The sequence below is a fragment of the Pelmatolapia mariae genome, linkage group LG10_11 (assembly GCF_036321145.2).
Source record: "Pelmatolapia mariae isolate MD_Pm_ZW linkage group LG10_11, Pm_UMD_F_2, whole genome shotgun sequence".
NCBI lineage: Eukaryota > Metazoa > Chordata > Actinopteri > Cichliformes > Cichlidae > Pelmatolapia > Pelmatolapia mariae.
This window is the reverse complement of record NC_086236.1, coordinates 27,136,292-27,160,941: the sequence shown is the minus strand read 5'-3', so window position 1 is coordinate 27,160,941 and position 24,650 is coordinate 27,136,292. Positions and strand designations below refer to the sequence as shown.

General features: G+C 40.7%; 2 protein-coding genes across 2 annotated transcripts; both read right to left on the bottom strand.

The window, feature by feature from the left end:
- Positions 1–39: 39 nt before the first annotated feature.
- On the bottom strand, positions 40–13,036 carry trpv1 (transient receptor potential cation channel, subfamily V, member 1). The gene is made up of 16 exons (XM_063485536.1): positions 12,926–13,036; positions 10,514–10,745; positions 10,205–10,362; positions 9,957–10,109; positions 9,694–9,831; positions 7,036–7,334; positions 6,643–6,819; positions 6,400–6,555; positions 6,214–6,309; positions 6,040–6,110; positions 4,287–4,452; positions 4,135–4,201; positions 3,552–3,901; positions 3,358–3,479; positions 858–979; positions 40–776 (listed from the first exon to the last, which is right to left on the bottom strand). Exons 2-16 carry the CDS (start codon positions 10,720–10,722, stop codon positions 697–699), a joined length of 2,364 nt encoding a protein of 787 aa, XP_063341606.1. The 5' UTR covers positions 10,723–10,745; positions 12,926–13,036; the 3' UTR covers positions 40–696.
- Positions 13,037–13,355: 319 nt separating this feature from the next.
- shpk (sedoheptulokinase) lies at positions 13,356–24,608 on the bottom strand. Its single transcript, XM_063488228.1, has 7 exons — positions 24,413–24,608; positions 24,192–24,333; positions 20,692–20,866; positions 20,448–20,600; positions 20,105–20,280; positions 19,575–19,775; positions 13,356–18,133 (listed from the first exon to the last, which is right to left on the bottom strand). Exons 1-7 carry the CDS (start codon positions 24,548–24,550, stop codon positions 17,739–17,741), a joined length of 1,380 nt encoding a protein of 459 aa, XP_063344298.1. The 5' UTR covers positions 24,551–24,608; the 3' UTR covers positions 13,356–17,738.
- Positions 24,609–24,650: the final 42 nt, after the last annotated feature.

The window sequence follows — 24,650 nt, the reverse complement described above, 5'->3', positions numbered from 1 at the left end:
CTGTGACAGTTCAGGTAGCTACACACACACGCACATTTGTCTCTCTCATAATCAGTCCTAGAAGCGACTCGGTGTTTCTAAAGGCTTGTCTAAGCCACATATAATTTGTAACTGTGACAGGTAGAGCCAAAGGTGGTGATTGCTACACCAATTGCTGCCGCTTCATGCCATTTATCCAGGCCGGAACAGGAAGTGGAGTAGACAAAGCAAGCTGTGAAATCTGTGGGACTGATCTGGTCGCAGTAGATTTAGCTTGTCTGGCTGTGATGAAAATGGGCCTGGTATAAAGGGCACACAGCGGGAGGGAAGGATCAGCACCTTGGTGAGCGGCATTACTCCACGAAGGTTTTCGAGCGATGCCAGAGGTGCCAGCAGGTTATGGCCTTTGAGCAGAGGATGTGCATCTAGTTGACGTGCAGGAGCAGCATGTAGAAGAAGCCGCTGGATCAAATGTTCTGCTTTAAAGGTTTGCTTTAAAATTTCTTTGCTATTTACACAACACTGCCTGGCGTTCAATACTGATAAATTGTGCTGTTTTACACCGTTGTCAGTCAAACCCAAAGTGTCCACAAGGTTTTCTTTGGAAGGTTACACTGGGGTATCAATCAGTCAGTAAAGTAGATTATCCATGTCTGTTAAAATTATTGGATAAGTAAAACAGCCAGTCAGGCTGAGTAGCCAGAGAGCAGCTCTCTGTTAGACCGGCGTCATCTCTGTGGACTGGTACGCCTGCCACCGCCTACTGCCATCCATGAATAACCCTCTCCAGCTCCTCCCTGTGGGTAAAGCAGGGAAATGTTAGTGGACTCGAATTACTTTCCTCCCTCACACAAATCCATGAATTCATGTTTCCGCACCTCTTTGTCGCCTCCTAGGCGGGGTTTCAGTGCCTGGCTGCTGGACACGCTCCCAACAGCCGGGATCCTCATCGATTTTGACCAGGTTGCTGTTCCATTTGTTCCAGTTGACTTCCTCCACTCTGAGGAGACAAGAGGACACATGCTCCAATTACTGTCTGCCGTGTGACACATCAATCAGCTGTCAGCAAAATTAGCGAACAACACGGTGTACTGTGTATCAATCGATTGTGCTCACACAGCCACGTCTTGGATGAACTCTTCAATGCTAAACCTTTGTTTCTCCTTTGTTACTGTGCCTTGATGAAGTTGGCCTTTATCAGCCTTTCTTGTGAGCAGCAGAGTGGTGATTAGTTTCATGCAAGGGATTTTATACTCCTCGATATGAAGAATCTTAATATGAAAACCTGGCCAATAAAGTCAGATAATAAGTCTAATATTAGACCTCATACATCATCCTTCCTGTCACCAGGAAACCCGCTACAAACCCACAAAGACTGACACACATGCAGAGGTTCAATCTAGCACAGCTGAACACAAATAATATAGCCAATACTGAAATGTAGCCAAATTTATGACTAATAACTCTAATAATTATGTATTCAATACTCAAACGTGTTCTTTTCTCCTGTCTTTATACATGTCTGGATTTATCTGCAAGCGAGTTCAAGCCACAGCTCACTAACAGCCAGTTTCTCTATATTTTGTTTTTCTGCAGCCACAGAAGCCAACTAGTACTAATGCACTTTGTAGTGATCAAACTGTAACAAATTTAGTAAAGTAAATGCAACATTTGAACATCATGTCAGCTGAAATAATTCAAAGTTAGACTAAGTTAGATTATATTCATTATTTATGTCAGGCATTTTTAGTCTTTCTTGGACAGGGACAATTGTAAAGAAGGGGAAAAGCAAGAATGACACAGGAAATGCAGACCCAAACTGTAGTGTTTTGACATATGAATCAGCTGCTCAACCAAGTGAGCACCCCAAAAAGAATGTAATTTATTATTTATTTTTTTTTTTGTAATTTTAAGAGAAAAAGCTTTGACCCAACAGGGCCTCCATAACGGGGAACTAGTCAGCAGCTCTTGTGAGGCTGCATTTGGCATCATAGTGCTTTGTGCTAAATCATCCTGCTAGCAGGTTTTCCATGTCCAGCCGGTTTAGTATGTTGGTGTGCAATAAATGCAAAGTGCAGATGAGGCTGACTGGAATAACAATATTTGACAAATAGCTTGTTACCCCTTGAAACACTACTAGGAGAAAACACTGAAGCTCTTTTCTGAGCTGAGTGGTTTCTGTCATATTTCACCTATTCGAACAAAATGACTGGGTGTGCATCAAAGCTAGTGAAGGTGGTCTCTGCCTGTGCAGCTATTCTTGGAAAAACCCAAAAACTGTTCTAATGGTTATCAAACCACATCTTTATTGATGTACTGAGGTGTTGCAACTCGTCGTTAAGGAAACATAAATGCCGAATGAAATATTTGATTTTGTAATACTGCTAGATGAAAACTAAAGGAACTTCCTGTATTATAATCGTTTGCAGCTCTATATTTTCACTCTTGGACTTCATTAGAGTAACTTTGCATGACTCACAATTCAAAAATAATCCTTATTTATCTTATGCTGGTGCAGCACCTCAGTTCATCTGTCTCAAACGAGCCATTCGCTTTAAGCAGATTTCTTCTGGATTGATGCTCCTAATAAAAGAAAGGCTTTAACAGCAGGTGGGTGTGGCCGCTGGGCTCACTGATGTGCCTGAGAAAGCCTTATTAACCCTGTAACACCAAATGTATCATATTTGACACATGAGTTTTTGATACCTATGTAAGTGTGTGTGTGCCCCCCCTCCCCTGCAAAAACTAAATAAATAAATATAACCATAAACTATAAATATTTCATGGTTCAGGCTTAAACAGGGTTAAGGATGTCCTGGTTCACTGATATATGGAACTCTAAGTAAAACAGTGAAATTGAGTGTTTGGAGCAAGTGTCTAGAGTAAGCCTTGAGCTGCTGGTTCATAGGAATAAATTGTACACGTGCTCATTATTTTAAACTTTTTGCCATGTTTAAACTGAGACTGTACAAGAGCTGCAGCCTTCAGGAAGCTGGGACTTCATTTTGCCCACAGACATCCAACACTGCCATTTTCCAATATGTCACTGGAAAAAAAAAAAAAGAGGCCTCTATCTCCATTAGGGGTTAAGGTAAGGGCGTAGCCTTCAAGAAGGCAGAAGCTTCATGTTGATCTTTGTGGTATATATTAATGTCTGCATGCTAACATGTTGTCTTTGTCAACAAAACTGATAGAAACATAAGATGGCGTTGGTTAAAAGCTTAGGTTTCATTAAAAAAGTTATGAAGATGCTGAAATACATCCCTTAGAACCACAAATATCAACCCCATGGTGGAGCTAGAGTGTCCAGGGCATTTGCAGCCGTTTGAAAATGTGTGACTAACAACTGTGCTGTCACTGAACTGAATAGAAGCCAACCTGAAACACCGCCGGCGGTCCTTTCCAATAGCAGTGTTGAGATTTTTCTCCACTCCACAGCGAAAATAACCCCTCAGGCAACAGGGCAGTCTCTTCTCCATGTCCAGGATAGTGATAGCCCTCTGAAAGCAGTCACATCATTTAAATCACGCATACTTCACTTAAATACTCACATCAGCTCTGAACACTCTGACCTGTAGCTTCCAGATGCTGGTGGTCTCATTGGTGAGCTTCTCCACAGTACGGTTCATGAGCGCGATGAGCATGTTGAGCAGCAGGATGTAGGTAAGTATGATATAGAAGATGAGGAGCACGTAGAAGACCTCTATGTACTTGTAATCCTGGATGAACTCCATGTCGCCCATGCCAATGGTGAACTTGAAGAGCTGCAGGGTAGTGTAGGAGATGTTTGAGAAGGTAGGTTTGACACAATCCTCCTCAAGACCAACAAGGAGAAAACGAGGTGATTTAGTGGTGTTTGTTGTATTCAGCTCTTTATCAGGAGACTTGTCTGCTGTAGGGTCTTTGAGCAGGGTGACCACCGCTGTGATAGGAGACAGGAAGCAGGTTACAGCAGGTTAAGCAGGTCTGATCAGGGTACACAAGCTGCAGATTCTGTCCCAAAATACTCTTTTTGTAAAAGAGTATTTTGTATGTATTTTGTATGTAAAACTTTTTAAATGGAATCAAAAATAGTTTTTTAAGTCAGAAATCATTTTATGGGCATAGCAGATGTTTTTGTGCAAACCTTTCTCCTTTTTAGAGAGGGTATAATACCTGCTGAAAATCCAAAGAGGAAGACGATGTAGACAAACAGGAAACGCAGAATGTCACTGAGGATCATCTGCAAACAAGGAGACAGAGAGCCTCAGTGATGGGATCAGTTGCTACCATCTTCTCTGTGGAACTGCGTGACATGCGAGGGCTACCTTTTGTATCATGACACTATAGATGCCCATGTGCTCGTTGCCCCTGGAGAAGTAGAGAATGTTCACCCAGCTGAGAGCAAGACACAACACCAGGAAGCTGAGGTACTCATCCCTCCCAAACAGGTGGAGCCCAGTGGAGATCAGGAAGAGGACACCCTGCAAAAGACTATCAGCGGCAGCACTGTAAGAACTATTAACATGACTGCTGAGGAGTTTTACTGTGCTGTACATCTTCCACAAACCATTTATTTGCAAAGTGTTGTGGAAAAACCTATTTTTTCCCAAAAGAAGCACAATACCTATAGAAAGTATATAACCAACTTACCAATGTTTGGACACACCTTAGCATTTCATGCTTTTTATTTATTTTTACGACTTTCTACATTGTAGATACAAACTGAATACATCAAATCTATGAAGTAAGATATATGAAATTATGTAGCAAAGAAAAAATTGATGAATAACTCTAAATATGTCTTATCTTTTAGATTCCCCAAAGTAGCCACCTTTTGCTTTGGTGACAGCACTGCAAACCTTCAATCATTCTGGAAAATTACAAAAGCTTTGTGTCCCCAAGTGCAGTCTCAAAAACCATCAAGCGCTACGACGAAACTGGCTCACATGAGGACCACCCCAGGAAAGGAAGACCAAGAGTCACCTCTGCTGCTCACCAGCCTCAGAAATCGCAAGTTAACAGTATCTCAGATTAGAGCAGATTAGAGGTCAAATAGCTGCTAAGAAACACCTACTAAGGAAAAGCAACAAGCAGAAGAGATTTGTTTAAACCAAGAAACACAAGGAATGGACATTAGACCGTTGAAAATCTGTGCTTTGGTCTGATGAGTCCAAATTAGAGATCTTTGGTTCCACCCGCCGTGTCTTTGTGCGACGCAGAAAAGGTGAACGGATGGTCTCTACATGTATGGTTCCCACTGTGAAGCATGCAGGAGTAGGTGTTTTGGTGTCGGAGTGCTTTGCAGGTGCCACTGTTGGGGATTTATTCAAAACTGAAGGCACACTGAACCAGCATGGCTACCACAGCATCCTGCAGCAACATGCCATCCCATCCAGTTTGTGTTTAGCTGGAGCATCATTTATTTATCAATAGGACAATGACCCCAAACACACCTCCAGGCTGTGTAAGGCCTATTTGACCAAGAAGGAGAGTGATGGAGTGCTGCACCAGATTGCCTGGCCTCCACAGTCACCTAACCTAAACCAAATTGAGATGGTTTGGGATGAGATTTGACCGCAGAGTGAAGGCAAAAGGCCCAACAAGTGCTCAGCATCTCTGGGAACTCCTTCAAGACTGTTTGAAAACCATTTCAGGTGACTACCTCATGAAGCTCATCAAGAGAATGCCAAGAGTGTGCAAAACAGTAATCAAAGCAAAGGGTGGCTATTTTGAAGAATCTAAAATATAAAACATGTTTTAAGGTATTTCACACTTTTTTGTTTACTACATAATTAAATATGTGTTTATTCACAGTTTTGATGCCTTCAGTAAGAATCTACAATGTAAATAGAAAAACACATTAAATGAGAAGGTGTGTCCAAACTTTTGACATCATTAAATCACAACAACTGCTGCAGTCATTTGAATCTATTAAAAGGAAATGTTAGTAGTAAAGGGGCTTCAGCTGATTGCTGCACGAATGCAAGTGGCGACTCTGTATCAGGAATAATATTGCATTATAAAGAGGTGAGAAAACTCCACAAGGTAGCTTTAATTTTGAGCATGCCTGCTACTTACAAAAGAATCTCATAATATCCGTCAACCAGCAGGGTCTCCAGCTTTGGTCGTTTCCTCATCATATCTATAATCTAGGGATTCAGATGAGGTAATCAGTCATGTTACTGGACTACAACTTCCACTAGGTGGTGATATAAGAAAGTAGATGTACACAAACACAAGTTAACTACATACCCCTATGAAAAAGAAGTAGCAGTTCGCAACTGCTGTCACCAGCCAAGCTAAAATGTACAGGTGATCATTGGTCTTGAGGTTAATGGGAAGTAATGGCTGTGGGGCACAGAGGGAACATCATCCACATTAGCACAGGCCTGTCTGTGATGCTTGCACAGCTCACCTCTTCTGTGTCAGTCAGCTTACCATGCTTTCTTTCTTATAATAGGCTAGGAGAGTAAAGATGATCAAGTACACAAGGTAGGACAGGAAGTTGAAGAAAAACATTCCACTGGCAAACCTATTCCACTTTTCTTCAAGCAGTTGGATCAGAGGCTCCGTCTCGAGCATCTCATGACGGTTCTGAGAGGAGAAAGGAAGGGATGCACGTTTGAGAACCAAACAGCATGCAACTACTGCTCTGACTGGTGTCACGATGCTGGGACTCACAGGGATGTCGCTGCCGTAGATCAGTATCTTCAGCACTGAGTTCTCCTCATATGAGTCCACGGAGGCCAGGTCGTACAGGGAGCAGTGGACGGGCCCGTAAATCCACTCGGTGAATTTACGGGACAAGTGTTTGGTTCCAGGCTCTTGGAACTCTCGTTTTAAGATGTGTGAGAACAGCTGTAGACAAGTAAAAAGGAAAGCTAGAATAAACAAAGTCTGTGAAGGTCTGATCTATTTCTGAAAACCCAGAAACTGCAGATCCCACCAAAACTTATAGTTTCTGCCCTGTCAGTAGTAAAGGAGGGCCATACTACTCTTATGGCTCTGCACTTCATTCTGACTGTTGCTTTTCTTACTTGGTAGTACTCTTAATGTCAACCTGCAGTGTTTTACCCCAGTCTTGCCAGTGTGGGCAGCCATTTTGAGAGGTGTCAGGCCCTTCTTGTTCTCAATGTTTTCCAGCTGCACCTTGGGATACAGTCTCGCTGTGATCTTTAGGATACGGTCGTACATGCTGACTATGAATTCTGTGTTGCACTTGGAGTTGTCAGCCACCATCACAAGGGCATGCAGGACCGTGTTGCCTTGAGAATCTACCATCTTAGCATCTGCTCGCTGGTATTCATTGTCCATTAAGAAGTCTACCACGTCGGGCTGGTTGGTGCAGGCTGCCAGAGACAGGGGCAGCTCACCTGCAGACAAAGATTTGATGATATTTTAAAGTTTTATTCCAGCCTTACTTATTTTTTGAATCAAAATCAGGGTGTTGAAAGTGGAAGTGAAACACTAAACGTTTAAAGGCTAGTTTACACCATGGAGCCCTGCCCTCAAAAACTGACACAGATGTAAATCTTTCTGTGTAACTGGATTTAAAAAATATGTGCTTAAAGGCTTTAAAACATGTTTTGCGCCACCTTCTTTCAGTACAGAACATTACATCACTGGGTTGGTTGGTTACAGTCAATAGACTTACATTAGTTTATATTAGCGAACTAGTAACAGGGACAATAACTGAGGATAAAATACAAACCCTAAAATTAAAAATCAGTCTAAAGGGACTATTTTTTTGCTGGTCCATTCTATGTCTAGTCAATCCAAACCATTAAAGAGCAAGTTGACAAATTCATGCTATCAGTACTGTACAGTACAGTACTGTGCAAACGTATTACAGGTATTGTATTATAGGCACTGACCTATGAATCATTCAACCATTAAAAAGGATACCCAAGTCAAGGAACGAACCAGTGTTGTGTCTGCACATACGAGACAACAATGAACCGATTTGAAATTGTATCTTTAAGCACTTTGTCACTTAGTCTGCTGCAAAAAGAGATGTTTTGTTCTAATTTCTTTAGTTAAATCTATGAAAAATGCCAAAAACAACAGTTTGACAGACATGAAATAATATTTTTGCACCAACAAGGTGATTCCCAAAGAGCTATTAACCAAGAACTTGGCATATGTCGACATGGTGTGTCCTTAAAAAGTTTGAAGAAACTGGATAGGTGGAGAACAAAAGAACTGGCAGGCCTAAAAAAAAACTATCTGCAACAGATGAACAATATCTGAAAGAAATAAATGGCACTGAGGTGGTTGTACCTGTCTCTTGAGGAGTTCAAGAGACAGGTACAACAAATAGCGTCTACACCCATCTGTAAAGCACGGTGGAGCCTCTGTCATGGGTTATGGCTGTATTTTAACCAGAGGTGTTGGGGATCTTGTCAAAATTTGGTAAATTGTAAATTACTGTAACTATTTCCCACTTTCCTAACAAAATGTTATGAAAAGAGGGTTAGCTCAAGACTTGCACTGTAATAAATTTTGCCAGCTGTTGCGGTTCATCGCTTGGTTTTTGAGGTTCACCGAGCAGAGCTGTATTCAGCTGAAGAAACGTTTTTTTGTAACTTGCATTATATTGTGACAACTAGTTTTGAGTCCAGTCATGGTTTCCTCTATGATTTAGGGACTACACACAAAGCTATCGGTGGGGGAAAGATTCCTGCATTACTCATATTGTCCATTTTTATCTCTAGCTTCCCTCTGAAGCTAGAGATAAAAATGCAAAACTGGAAAAATTTATTTGCAGAATCCTTAAGCAAGGGATAAGACTTTTGGTAGCAAGAGTGTTCTGTTTTTCTTTGTGGTGTGTTTGCAGTTAAATTTCCATTGACCAATGATGTTTGAGCAAGCTTTTGTTGCTCATGCAGAAAAAAATTCTGTCCAGGCAACAACAGAAAAACACACATATGGTGAAACCGTCTTGAAACCATCAGCTAATATAAGTCGTTGATTTAGCCATTAACTAGATAAAAAAAAAAAAAAAATCAGCATTTGTAAAAACTATCTGGCCGACAGAAGAGCAAGTTTGACCCAAATAATCTTTTTGTTAAACTGGTAATAGAGGAAGATGAGTTATAGAGAGATAATTAATTGATTATAAATTGTGAAATTTATGGCCAACAAATCATGAAGATCACATTTACTTAATATTCCAGGTATTCTGTACATTTGAAACAATTATTTTATGTTTGATTAAAGAGTATACTGTTACACGCCAAAGAAAAATTTATCATATGTGACTTTTAAGGCTTTAATAAGTACCAGAGGTTATGTAACAGTATGTAGATAGGGATACTAATATAGTTGGTGTCATAGTTAAAGGGAACCTGAGGAAACCTTTACTTATCTTGAGTTCGCTCTTGTTTCTCATTCGAGATTCAAAGCTGTACTGGTCTTTTAATGTACTCACATGTAATTCAGAATCCTGCATTTTGCAAAAGGACACTAAATAAGAAACTTGGAAAGGTAGCAGCATGTCCAAAAATAGGACAATATTTCCCTCTGAACAACTTGCACGCTGTTCCTCTATACATATTTGAGTATTAAGTATTGATCGAGGAAGCTGGGCCATCATATTGTTCCTTCAAAAAAAAAAAAAAAAATCACACTTCTGCTCTGATGCTAAAAGCTACAAAAATAACTGGCTGACTCACTGCATCGGCATATGATCTTTGCATGAGGAAACTCCTCTCTGCAGCAGCATGTGCTCACCAAAGTAGAAGTAGGGACCCTTGTGTGGTTGGAAGAATTTCCCGCAAGCTCTGACGTGGACGTCTGCACCTTTGCTGACCAGCAGCTTCACATAAAAAATACTTCTCCTCTCGATGGCTATATGCAGAGCTGTCTGGCCTGCAAGAAAATGAGTCATATTTAAACATGTCCACTGCATTACTGGAAAAAAATGCTGGAATACAGATATCGTGACAAGGTTAAAAGAGTTCAAATAAATCTCCCAGACACAGAAAATCTGTTACCTTTGTAGTAGTTGTTGGTGTAGGCTGCGTTCACAAACTCCTTAACATCACCCATCTTCTCTGAAATGTCGATCAACATTTCGACGGTCTCATTCCTGCCGTCTTTGAGGTGCAGCAGAGCTTTCATTAAGGGCGTTTTACCGTAAGACCGATCTGTGGATGTAAACACAAATCCATGTGGTTAACACATAGGTCAGCATGTTCTACTTTAGTTGCAGCTGTTGCATTACCGGTCCTCCAACACTCACACAAAGAGTCAGAGAGTTTCTTCATATTTTGGCGCAGGTACTCTTGAAGGCCATCTAGTTTGCTGATATCTCTGCTGGCCACTGCTTCAAACAGTCTGTCACGGTTAAATGTCTTGCTGTCTCTCCTGTTATCATGCTGATCCACACCTCGAATCCCTCTGTACAAAAAAACAAAAAAGTGTAACAGACAGTTGGGTTGCAGAAGGTTATTAAATCAGCACTTTGGGGCTTGAAAATACCCAGCACCAATCCTATAATGAGTGTTATATTGAGGCAGACATCATTTTATCACTGCATGGAGAGGCTCACTTGTCAAAGTTGAAATTAAATCTGATCTGAGGTTTCGTCTTCTCCATTTCTTCCTGGTAATCAGTGTCCATAGGTGTCTTGGGGTCCTCCGGGCTCAACCTCAAAGCAGAAGCCAGACCATCTTTCTTAGTCACCTTTTGCCGCGACCTTTCCTCCTCTGTCCTGTCGTCTGTCTCCAGAGTGAAACCAAACATCTCAGATTTCTTCATTTTTCACCCTTTCCTCCAGTGATCTGCATGGAAATACGACACAGTTATCCATAATCCAGAAGTGACAGAAGTGCTGCAAGGAGCTTTCAATACAAAAGGTAGAGCTTTTTTTCAAGACACTGTTACTGTTTCACTGCTAATACCTAATAACTAAGACACTCAGTAACTACCATGTTACTGGTGCTTTTTTAAATTTATTTTCATTTAAATTGTAGTTAACCGGCTTTATGAGCTTTAAGGAGACTAAGTTTGGTAGTGGTTGTATGTGTGTCATGTCAAAATGTAACCTCTGACCTCACTTTTACATTTAACCCCAAATGCATTACAGCTAGTTACAAGTTGTAAAAATCAATATTATTACAAACCTATTATCCGTTAGCTTCTCCTACACAAACTACTACTAAACTATTCCCTTAAAAGCTGTCTTGGTGGAGGTTTGTGCTCTCTGTGTGCTTCTTGTTGAAAAAATGAAAGTCCTATTTAGCCTGCAGAAATTTGAAACATGAGAAAAAGGGCAATAAAATCACTGTACACCCAGATCTGTGTCCACAGTAAGTTATCTACAACAATTGGAGGAATCAAAGTAAAGATTTAGGTTAAACCATTTAAAACTATGTCATTACACACTGCTTGGATTGAATTGGTTACAAGCCAAACACAGCCATGAGCCACTGTAAATAATTCAGGTCAGAGCGTGCAGCGTGGCTGCATCAGCAGAATCGGAAACATGTTTACCACAGGGGCTTATCTAACCCGTCTTAAATGGCACGGACATAGCTTTCAGACATGTGATGTTTCCCCAACCAGTGACTAACAAAGGAGTTTTTATTTAAAACACAACTTCCTTGACAACAGTAGAAACACAGCACCCGATCTTCTTGCTGCTCGCTGCTTTGTGGCATGATCAATTGGTTTACAGTGTGGTTACACATTCACAGTCTAAAAGGATTCCAAGTTCAGGTGATAGTAAACAGACACTATGCCCTGATGTTAAAGAAAGACGCGTTAAGGGCCATGAGACCGTACAGAAATCTTCTGTGGCTTCTTGTTCCTCTTTTTGAGTCAGAAAATGGGGAATTAGTGATTTAGTGGAAACTGTGTTATAACCCATGGACATCATGGGAGGAACACAGCAAAAAAACAACAACGGACTGAAAACAGAGAATAAGCACATCTATTGTGGTGAAACCATTTTGCTGAACATCATGTAAAAGATGAATTAAACAGTTGCTTTCAATCACACAACTGAAACGGTAGTATTTTAAAGAAAGAAATGCTAAGCTTACATGTCTATAAATGTTTTCATTGTTAAACTGCTTGTACAGGAACCTCTCCTACATCATGTCATTATGTCCTGGTGTATTATTTATAACTTATCGATCCATGATGCTCAGTAATGTGAGCCATGTATGGGTTTTTTTAATGCTGCACAAACATGTCTCTACAATAATAAAGGTAATCTGCTCTGTATTCTCATTGAGGCGCAATCTAAACTGTGCAAAACATCCCTTTAACTTTGCACTTCAACATGCCATCCATATACCGAAGAAGCAGTGCAACATGCCACAGCAGTAGCACATTCTTCATGAACTAAAGCTTTTTTTTTTATAAAGTGGCAATCAAAGCAGTAACAAACGAGCTGACTCACCAGACTTCAATCTTTGTCGTCTATACTGTTTCCTTTGTTTAAAAAAAAAATAAATCTGATGTTAATGTCAAAACCACTGAGGTATTGACACACCCTCAGAGACATGGGCGTGTGAATACTATTGTGTCTCTGAAGATGCCTGCTTAGCATTAAGGGAAATGGAAATAGTAGGAGCAAGGCAGAGGGAAATAAGATAACCCGCCCTTGAGAAAATTAGAGCACTTTACTCTGGGCTTGAGTGTTTAAAAGGATGCTGCACTGACCATTCCTGGACATGAAAAAATACCACAGAGAATGGAGTGTATTAACTGACCTAACACAACAGAGCTTGGCTTTTTTTTTTTTTGATGACTTCAGCAAAGAGGAGCTACAGAGCACATTGCAGTGTTAAAACAACAGTTAAAAGCTTTTATTATCTTTGAATTTATACAAACTAAATAATCCACTGAAGCACTTAGCTGAACAAAAAAACAGGCATGAAGCAGAAGAGCTTCATGTTGTCCACAGAAAATCCTCAGAAAATGAAAGCAGAAGTTTCAAAAAGGAGAAACTTACCCTGAAGAATCAAATTCAGAATGCTGAAGATTTTGGTCGTAAGTCTTCTGGGGGTTTTTTTAGTCCATAAAGCTGCTCAAGTGTTTCCTGTACGTCTTACATGCCTCTTCGTGTTCTCAATGTGATGTACTTGTGTGTTTTATTTAGTGCTGCTCTGGTCCTGTGACTAAATGTGTGGTTGCAGAGCATCTGCCTACCAGCGTGAGCTGTAGCTGCAGAGCTCGCATGAGACGACTTCCTTTTTTTTACGGTTGAAAAGGATGCATGAGATTGTTATCGTTTGCATAGGGTGGCATAACCAAAACCGTCACTTGAACCCCCAAAAAACTTCTCTGTGATCTTGATCCCATTTGTATCTGAGCTTGTCATTCTCAAAGGAGCCTTCATTAAAAACAAAACAGAAATGTGCACAAAGTTAAAACTCTCTTTATTAGCCTGTCTGAGCTCACGCAGGCAGAATAACACATTCAACAACAGTCAGGAGCAAATTCAGTTATTAACACCGGTTTATTTCAAGCATAGTAGCATCACTATCACTGTGGCTTAATGGAACATAATGAGTGAGTGAACACACTAATAACGCAGTGGACTGTGACGTCTATATGTGCCTGTGGAAAAAATTGTGTTTACACAAGTGACTATAGTAAAATATGAAGCTATAGACTTGACAAACAGGTTTTCTCTTTAACTGGTTGATGACTTTTAATCTTCATAATCATAATCGTATCTCCTTAAACCAAATGACAACAAGGTATGAAAAGTAATATTAAAAAAACAAACAAAGGACATCCATGAACTTTTTGAGTAGACGATATACTAAGTTAAAGGTCAAATTAAGGTTGAATCTCAAGAAGAGGTGAATAAAGAGCATTAAACATCAGAAAGAAGATTTCCCATGGCTCTTACAGGTCAGTTAAAGGATGCTGCGATGACCCCCCAAGGCACTAGGTGCTTTGTTCAGCAGGAGCTGATTGGAGAAGAAATTCTCTCCTTTCTACACATGCTGCTCTTGCTTTCCTTAAAATAAACGATTCTCTACTAATTACAACCTCGTCTAGTCTCCCTCTGTTCTGTAGTATCCTGTCAGACAGACTGGGGCAAATGGGGCTAGTCATTTTGCAGTTTCGATTGTTGGAGCAATTGGCTTTCCATTTTAAAGCCATTTTCTATATGTTCTGGTCTTATAAGGACACAATCTGGCTCTTTGGGAGACTCTGACATGTAGTAAATAAAAAGTTATGTTACTGTTTCGCTGAAAGTTATGGTCACTGAGCTGTCCTCGGCTTGTGATTCATCTGGCTTTGAGCTTGGCTGGGCCTGTGCCTGGTGTGTGTAAGTCTGTATAAGGTGCAGCTGCTGTTCTGTCCCTGTTGGAATGTACAGTGGATTCTCTCTGGTCTGTTGGGGAGTTTTTTTTAGTGTGTTGTCAAAAAAGGTTGTCTTGGAGGCACATCCAAGGTTGCAGGTGTCATTGACGGTTCTAGCTGTATCACTAGGCTTGAGGGTTTCAGCCCTTAGGTTCCTGCCACAACTATCGTAAAGGTGATACAGATTGTTCAGCCCTCAAACTTTTCATCACATCTGTTTACTCAAATTTTGAAACGAGTCTGAGTAAGGCATAATCACATTCAGAGCCAAGGGACACTTTAAGGGTTCCATCAAACCTTGAAGACTCTGCTGTGGGGGTAATGTGAGTTAGGCCAGGTTTGGGAAAGACCCATGGCTGTTTGTTGCTGGCTGCCAGGGATGTAATTCAACTCATTACTGGGTTTAGTCTGAATGAGCTGGTATTTGGTCACACGGTGCCAGGACCCATAACTTTGCTTCAGGATTCTGTGGTACAGCCTGAACCCCATTGAGATTGTGAATCCGGTTCTGGATTATAGAAATGAAGCATCTTAATTATCCAAAAGCCAAAGTGCACCAGTTCGGTCCAGGTGAGCAGGTTTTAGCTCTGCTGCCATTTGTTGGTGTCTCATTTCAGGGCACCTTATGGTCCCTTTGCCATTCAAAATTCAGAGTAGAACTATTTGTTTTTTAAATTCATTTTTGTCATATTAATCTGCTTAAACCCCATTACATCAGGGTGTCCCAGCCCTGTAAAACTGGGGAAGACATACCACAGCACAGTGGGAAGCATGGATTCACTGGCGCATGAGGGTGATGGGGTAAACCCATCCAGTGAAAGCCTGCCGAGGAAGGACCCTCTGTAAATTGGAAGCCCGTTCACAGAGCTGTCTGTCATCATGAATGAGTATTCATTTGTCAAACTCAAACACATCTAACAGAGCATGGCATTGATGTGGGTGACGCACAACTGATTCACTGGCGTTTTAAGACTTTCTGGGAAAGAAAAGAGAAGGTGATGGAGAAGGAAATTCAGTATATGTTCAATAGTAGTATTGTGAACCTTCATCTTCAAGCTGGGCTTCTCCCTGTTTGTTGGTGGATACAGCCAACAATTCCCGGGTTCTGTACCAATCACTGGAAAGTGGGTTGACTAAACCAGATGCTTATCCTCTACCATGGATGGAAGACTGCGTGAACAGGGTGGGTTCAGCTCAGTTTGTCAGTAAACTTGATGTACTGAACAGTTCCTAGCAAGTTCCCCTAACAGAGCAAGTGACACGTCAGCCTTTATCACTCCTTTTGGCCTCTTCTCCTACGCTTTGAGTTGTGTAATGCGACATCAACTTTGTCATCTGAGGCATCTGGTCGTGTCTGGACAAGATATGTTGATGTGATCTACAATGACAACATGTGCACCACATCCGGAAACTGATCGACTGCGTGAGACAAACAGGACAGTTAGCTTGGCTAAATGTGAGTTTGCTAAGGCAACTGTTGCCTACCTGGGAAAGTAGATGGTTGGACAAAAATAAATTCAGCCCATACAAGGTAAAGTGCAGCATTGCTTCAACCTCACAAGAAAAAAAGGGATTAAATGACCAGTGAGATATTTCTCTAAGAAATGTAACTCATACAGTTCTGTCAGAGAGAGAGAGACACCGCCCCTAGTATGAGCTCTGTAATATTCTGAAGCTCATGTTGACTCTAGTGCGCCTCTGGTCTTTACAGATAACTTTACAGATAACAATACATTCGATTTCCTGCACTCATTGTGTTGTCCAAATGCACTCACTGGCTTTTGTTTTTGCAATCATACGGCTCAGACATCCATCACATCAGGGATCTTATGGGGTTTATGTATATATATATATGTATGTATTTTTTTTTTTTTTTGCTTTATTAGACAGATGCAGTGAAGACTGATGGGAAAGAGAGAGAGAGAAATGTGGCAAAGGGCCGCGGGTCAAATTCGAACCTGGGCAGGCCACTCTCAGCCATGCGCCATATGGTTACCTGCTCATCCAACTGAGATAAACCAGCACCCAGGGATTTGATGTTTTGTGGTGCTTTGTCAAGAGCAACTTATTCTTGAGACTATACTCAGTTTTCTGGTAGCTTTCCAGCTCCTTCATTTTTTCCAGGCTACTTTTCAAGTGCCTCTTCCAAGCGCCAGGTCTTCTGAGTTATAGAGTGGAGTTAGCACTGACTGGGGAGGCTGTTGCAGTAAACTTGGTGAACATGATACAACAGAGTGTGGTTGAAAATGAGACATTGTAACTGAGTAAAACTATTTTATATGGACTAGTGTAAATGGGGCGGAAAAGCAATGATTTGGATTCAGCTGGTGTCCAGGAAGAGTGTGACAACCCCCAGCCACTAGGTGTCTCTGCTGTGGTTATAGTGCTGTTACTTGTAGAAGTAACTGGCTGCATGAGCTACACTTGGGCCCAATGAGTTAAGTGATTCATTACTAGTTACTACCTCCATTTTGAGCCTGTGAGCCAAGCTGACAGTGCGATTAAAAAAGAAAAATAAGGCTCAGTGGGAGTTGACGGGCACTGTGAGAGTCTACAGTGAAACAAACACTCAAGGCTCTCATCATTCTCAAGACAAACTGCAGTATATGAATGAAAAATAGGTGCTAAAAATGAATCCATTCCATTGGATTTCTGCTATTATGACACTGGTTGATTTTAAACCAAGCGTGGATCACCCTGGTAATCTGCGCTTCATGATCAGACTGAATTCTGATCAATCAGTGTTTTGGAATACTTAACCCACAAACATACAAAGATTCGACCTGTTTCAATCGGAACTGAAAAGGAAACACCCATCGCACAGGAAACTACAAATGAATCTGTCCCAGACACCTAAAATGAAGGCACCTCAACATGCTGTTTTCTGCTTCAGTGTTGACATGTTGATTGCATCTTCATCTCAGGGCACATAAATCATGCAGAAGCTTTAAAGCATTCCAACTCACTGTGATTTCTCTCCATGTCATTTTTTTATTTCAGACACCTACAGTTAACAAGTTTGAACTTGTTGCCTCTATCTTTTAATGCTCTGATGCTGATGCTGCATTAAGCAGCTGTAAAGCTAAGTGACAGAGGCCTGACTTTTTTCCTGATGAATAAAGAGCAGCTAGGTCTAGGAAAAAGATGACGTCCTTTGATTGTGACTTACACTGCAACAAAATATCAACAAAATGCCCAAATATCAGAAATGCCCAGTATATTGTTGAGAGTTGTTCAGTCACAGTAAAATCTTTGAGCTTCCACGAACATCTTCCATCTTTTGGTCCTATAAAATTGCTAACATTGGATCTCTGTCCTGTCAAACACAGCCTTTGCTTTAAGATTCAAAATAAAAATGAACTGTGTAAGATTTGTTAGGGTCAGCTTTAGTTGATGTGCAAAATTCTCAGTCATGTAAACAGACAGAACTGGATAGCGAGTCCAATTCAAAGGCGGTCACAGAGAATCATTGCCACGCCCAAAGCAGAGTCTGCGTTCTGTCCGTATACCACCTGCAGAGGGAACGCCTTCTCCACTTCCTGTCTTAGCACTTCGTTCTGAGCGAGCGCGCTCCCACTGCCCACAATCCTGCGGACCCCTGCCTGCTGCAGATGCTCTACGGGCATCATCGAGGTGATGTTGTCCAGGACTCCTTGGCAGAGAGCCCTGATCACATGACCCAGGGAGAGATTGGAGGTGGAGATGCCAGTCACGTGGCCCAGGCAGAGAGGGTCATGTCTCTCTCCCAAGATAGTAGGACTCACCCTCAGGTTGCTGGTTTCCTGGTTCAGGGCACAATGAATCAGCTTTTCGTATAAGCACGAGTCACTCAGCTCTGCACCTGTGGGGGTGGGGGGGATGGGGGGGTGGAGCAGAGGGGGGCACTTTAATGTCATCTATCTGTGCAGACTTTAGTTTAACTGTTCTACAGTTGTTATTTTGCTTATTGCATTCATGATTCATTAACTTAAGAGATTTAATGTCAGTTCTCTCTAATCTCTGCGCCGTCTCTGGTCTTTGCTTTCATCTTTAAGCAGCTTTGATTGTTGATCTGCAAGTATAACCTTTCCCTAGAACTGTTTGCCAACGTTTCTGAATAAAGCTGGGATGTATTTTGGTTCTTGCATCTCCAGTAACGAGTTTAGAGAGGTGTCATTTATCATCTCTATTAATATGTTAAGTATATGAGCATGTGAGGTGTACATGGATCTTTCCAAATGAGCTCACATCACCCTGATTAAGCAGCAGATAAAACTTTCTGTATATCAGAGTATACCACAGTTTTAAACCTGGTGTCTATAGTGCCATTCCCTTTAGTTATAGTTTTTATGTAAAGACTGTACATAAATGATGGACACAGCGTAATCATCAAGTGTGAAATGTGAAGATAATGTAGATATACCTTAAAACTACATTTTTCCTAATGGCCAACAGGGGGCGGTCCATCTGGTTGAAACAGTTGTAAAAAAAAGTCTATGATAACATGTCCCTGCTGCTCACTTGTACGACTAAGACTAGGATTAATCAACAATGTCAGCTGGCATTAGCTATTTGCTGATCTATCTGTATCAATATTATAACTGCTGATGAATAAAAAAATGTAAAAACTAAAGAAGAGACAGAAGAAACATCCTTCAACCATGTCTTGAGTTTTGAAATTACATAGTTTTCCCACCAGTGGGAGCTCTTGTTGTTGGCAACACACTTCTTTGGAAAGCCACAAACACAACATCCAGCTAATCCGAGCAGTTAGGTTAAATAATTACATAAATAACTACGCATAACAAACGTTAGGGAAATCTGTTTATGATTTGTGCCTGAAAAGAGAAAAGAAATGGCCAAAATATAGCTTTTTCAACCCTGAATATTGGTATCCGCCTTAAAATATCCTGGTTTATGCAAAGTGTCAGTAAACATTTTCTTATTGAGGTTTTTGGTCTCACAAATCTTATCAATACACAATGTTATGCACAATTTTACATTTTAATCCGTTTTAGAGTAAAGAGGGGGTAGGATTTTTAGTGAAGTTGTCACCATATGAATATGAAACTGTTGAAATAATTTGTTTCGTTATATTGTACTTGACTTTACTAAGCTATTCTACTTTTTTAAACGTTTTGTAATAATCATGATTAAAATGATGATTAAAAAATAAAACTAATGTGTGGCATCACAGTGTCTGTGTCCATCTGCAAGTCAGCCTGCACTGTTTGGTTTTCCTGAGCTGAGCAGAGAGGGATGACGATGGATTAAGGTCTAGAAACTAGAAGAAGAACACAAACCAAGCTCTCTCATCCAGGAAGTCAGCATCTCCACAAAACTTGCCAACACATTCCCTCCATTGAGCGATGCTGCAACAGCCAAGTATGTGGACTCAAAGTAAGGGAAGTAGGAGATGGACGAGGCGAGCTGAGGAGAATCTGGAGGTTTGAAGTCAGCTGGCATGGCGTAGGTCAGCTGGGCTGAAGTGCTTATGTTAAGGACTGGGAAATTTGAAAAAAAGAAACAAACTGTCAGCTAAAGAGAATCAGCTGTGATGGTTAGTGATGTGTTTGTCCTGAAATATAAACCCCTAAGTCAGCGACAATAAGTTTTATATTGGATTTTTTTCCTTGACCTCATTGTTTGTTGATCTCTCACTTGACATGCAACAGTGTGGTTTGTGATTAAGCTAAGCTGCAAACAAATTCCCCTTTTGGGATTAATAAAGTTATCCGAATCTGAATGAACTTATAAATGCAGATCCACAATCAACTGTGAGAGCATCGTGCATATAGTTCATTAAGAGAGATAAATGGATATCCTGTTTCACCTGCATCTGTCCGTTCGCTCATGCAGGAGTAGACGGAGCACTGGAAGTCTCCTAGCGCGGCCCCTACTGGCGTGCCAGCAGGGATGCCGTGCCACTGAGAGCAGGTCTTTCCTGCCAAGCTACCAGATGGCACACACTTAGGAAGCAGGTGCAAAGGGAAGCCAGCACCCTTCAGACTAGAGGACACACACACACACATACAGTGTTTGTTACGTATGCTTGCACTGATGCACAAAGTGTTAGGTAAATGAGGCTGCAAACCAAACATGCACAACAGTTTTCATGCAGTAGGTGCATCAAGTAAAGTGTTGTAAAAAGGAAGGAAGTTCAACACTATACAAACGTGTTTTCGTTCCACTGATTGGATGACGTGTTGAAGAAGCCCCAGCTGGCTGCATTCTGAGGTGTCATCACACACCCGTCCAAACCGCACAGCATGGACACCACATAGTCCTGGATGGTACCTGCAACCGTAAAGTCCTCAAGGAATTTGAGTCTGCGGCAAAACCACACAGCTTCAGCTTTTGTATCACAATTGCAAAATGTATTTATTTATAATGTATTTATTTTTAAAGATGTGTGCTTACTTGTGTTTCATGTACCAGAAGATTGTTGCACAGCCAAACCCCGTGGCAACGCTGAGATGAGAGTCTGGTCTAGGAAGAGACGAGAGGAAGTCATTGCTGCAACGTCCATCTTGCCAGGTGATCAGCTGACTGGTGTCTTTGGCTGTGAAGGAATCACTATTGGACCAGACGCAACCTGGGAGGTGCAAAAGACAGTAAACTGAGTGCTTACAACTTTAATACAACCCTTGTTTGAGTTGTTATGTTGACTGCTGTGTTCTTGAAAGACTCTGCCCTGTCCTATTATCAGTCAATGTTGTTCTAAAGCCTCTGGATCCAGTTAAACATTAGTCAAACTAAACTGCATGCTTATTTTAGATACCACTCTATACAGATATTCTACACGTATCTGTTGCTATTCTTTGTGACCATATGACCATGTCCCTCATATTACCATTATTTCACCCAAAGGCACCAAGTTAATACTTAAAAAAGCTGCAGCAATACACACAAATATAAAAAGTACTTGGTGACAACTTTGCTTTTAGCCTTTAACTCTCTGGGGTTCAGGGTATAATTGGCCGTTTTTTAACTACTTTTGATTTGTCCACTATATTTCACCTTTAAAAACTGTTTATCTTGCCAATCTGTTATTTTCACATTTTGACATACTGTATAAGCACAATTGATCTAAATTCAGACAAAATTTAAAATGTGAGTAGAAAAAAGTTATATTTTTGACTGTAAAAACCACAAACATGTTTTACGAATCATTTTCATAACTTGAAATGCAAATAGAAATTGTACATTTTTAAAAGATATGCACAAGTTTTGCAAACAACAAAGTTATATGGTACTATTTACCTAATAATGCAGCCAAGGCTCAGATGTTTTTTATATAACCATTTAAAACTATTTAGAGAACAATCAGGTGTTCTGCATCAAATAAGACAGAGGAGAACAGCACAGGGATAAACCCTGCAGGTATGACAGCAGGTGTGTCACTCCTGTTTTCCATGTGGAGACAGCGTTTACATCTGCCTTTGGTGGCTTTTTTGCAGCAACTGTGGCATTCACTAGTAGAAGTGACACACAAAACAAAACAACGACTACACTACACATTAACTACACAAGACAACACACTAACTTGAGTCCAAACACAGTAAACATCACAAATCTATCATGTATCAAAACTCGCTCTCTCTTTCTTTCGCTCACTCGCTCTCTCTCTCGCCGGTGTCACTCCTAAAACTTCCCCCTCTTCTTAAACAACCAAATGCCATATGTTGCCATATCATTTTTTGATTGGTCGACATGGCACATTTTTCCACTTTTTCTTTTTTTTTCACTCCCAAGCAGAGAGTGTTTGCTACCGTCCTAGAAAACGCCGTTTTTACTGTTTCTTCCCGCTGTAAACAACACTGTTTTATTTCGACCCAAGTTGAAACTGACACTCTGGGTCCGTCAATCCTAGAGGGTTAATCAGAAAGCCTTAAGTTGGCTAGTTATGTAACTGGCTAATGTTTAAAGCTTTCACATGAGTAAAGTAACTCATATTACTGCTACTGCTAAGTAATGTTAGCTAAGTTCACAGCATATTCCATAAATCTCCATGCCATAACTAACTGTATAATAGCGCTGCCGTATTGCATCACACTCATTGCATTTCAATCATTTCTCCAGCGAGTTTGATAGCCAGCAAAATAATAATCATAATTTTAAAAATTAGCATGTGTAACGTACACGTACTAGAAAATTATTTACTAGGACTCACCTATCATGCGACTGGAGAGCGCAAACTCCGCCATTGTCGTTTTCCATCAAACACTCATTAACCCTGGAGAACCCATGGGGTCAGAGCCGACCCCATTGGTTTTCTAGGGAAACCATGGGGTCAAATTTGACCCCATGGGTTCTCCAGGGTTAAAACAGCAACTGCAGGTATGTTAGCGCACTCATCCCGACAGTTAGGGGGAGAGGCGGGGTCACTTATTGAAACAGACAGAGCCACAGAGGTGCAAGGCAGCCCAGGCAGAGAAATTTTGCTTTTACATTTTGCGACTCATTTTATTTCTCTATCTGATAAAAAACAAAACAAAAAAAACAACAACTATTCAATGAGATAGTTATTTGTGGTGAATGAAATACAGTTACACTTTCAAGCACTTTTAAGCACCACATCTGAAATTTAAGCACTTTTCAAACCTTGAAAAGACAATATTAAAATTCAAACACTTTCAAGGATTTCAAGCTCCCGTACGAACCCTGATACTGAATACACAGATGCTAAAAAAATGGGTTCCAGAGTGTTTGGCAGTGTGGAAAGATTAAAATATCTTGGGAAGAGATCAGATTGACAAGTGAAAAAATAATTACTTCTTGAAAATAAATGAAAATATACTATTGATAAACAGCGCGATAGACAGAAAACTATAGGACTTTTAAATGGTGATTACATGGTAAGTCAAGAAAGCTTTGCAGGAGGTGTACATGTTTCCAGTGTGTCCTAGTGTAAGCTGTATAAGTGTCCAAATGTGTGGCTGTAAACACCCTAAGAAAAATTCTCTCCAATCTAAGATTTGCATCACTTCAGTACCTAATCTGTGATGATCCTGGTATAATTCATCCATCTTTACACAAATGTTTCCATCCTCCACCTAAATGAATGTATCCAAGAGAATTAAGATTACACTGATACACAAAGTATGTTTCCTGTATCCCTGATGGTTGTGTTCAGAGAAGGGACATCGGGTGGTAAAGGTCCTAAACCATGATCAACTACTCCCCACTCACAATTTACCATTGAACTGGAGTACTGTTAGTCACACCTTGCTTCATGCCATTGGGTCAGGGCATAGATAAGATCCGTGGTGGAATGTAAGTGAGGACTTTTCTTTCTTTCTTTTTAAATTCAAGCACTTTACTTACCTACAGCTTTAATGTACTTGTACAATATTTTTAATTTCTATGCTGTAGTGATCTCTAGATCTACACCACTATATTTTTGGCGTACTCTGCACTTCATCACATTCATGTTAAAGGTTTAGTTACTTATTCATTTGTAGATCTTAAAAAATATCAATTTTCTACCTTCACCCTTTGACCCTACCACATCTGGGTCCCAGGAAAGAGGTAGACAATGAAAAAATTAGAATCTGTATTATGTGGTAATTTCTCTAATTCTGAAATGGCTCATTCTTCCTGAGTGTAGTGCGAAATGGTTTGATTCATTTCTTAATTAGCATTATGACTTTTACTTGAGTAAAGAGCCGAAGTACTTGTTTCGTCACTTTGCCAAACAAAGACTCTTTTGGCTCTTGCAGTGTCATCTGTATTTGGCACAGGGCTGCACGTGAGCCTGAAAATCATGCCCAATCTTTCCCTTGACACTGTTTTTGTTTTTGATCACGTTTTTCTCATTTCCCGCGAAAAGAAAACCAGAAACAACTCCCGATCATAGAGCCGTTGTTACATAAGTTACCACACTTAATGATGAAATGCCACACGCAGAGTAACTTTACCGCTTTTTGGTTTCCAGAATAAAACTCCATGCATCTGTCCGGTTAGCCCGATGCAACACACATGCTGCAGTTTGTCTCTGGGCAAGAGGCCAATGCACCGGTTCACAGTGTCTATGATCCGACCCGTGTCCTGCTCTTTCGCCTGCGTTACACACAATCACACAGAGGTGTTTAGATTACTGAGCTGTAGTTAAAATTGCGGGACAAGTGAACGCACTCACCTTTATCCCGCTATCGTCGGCTAAATCAGAAACAGTCGGTAAAGACTGACTGGCAGCTATAGCTCTACATCCTCTGTCTAATAAAACGGCTTTTACCGAAGTGGTACCCACGTCCAAACCCAGGATAAAGTTAGACATGACTGATGTTTACGATATGTACCTTGAGCTTTTTTCATACCGAAATGCCAAAGTCTACACTGCTGCATTCATGTGATTAACGGAGTTTAGAGTTTCTTTG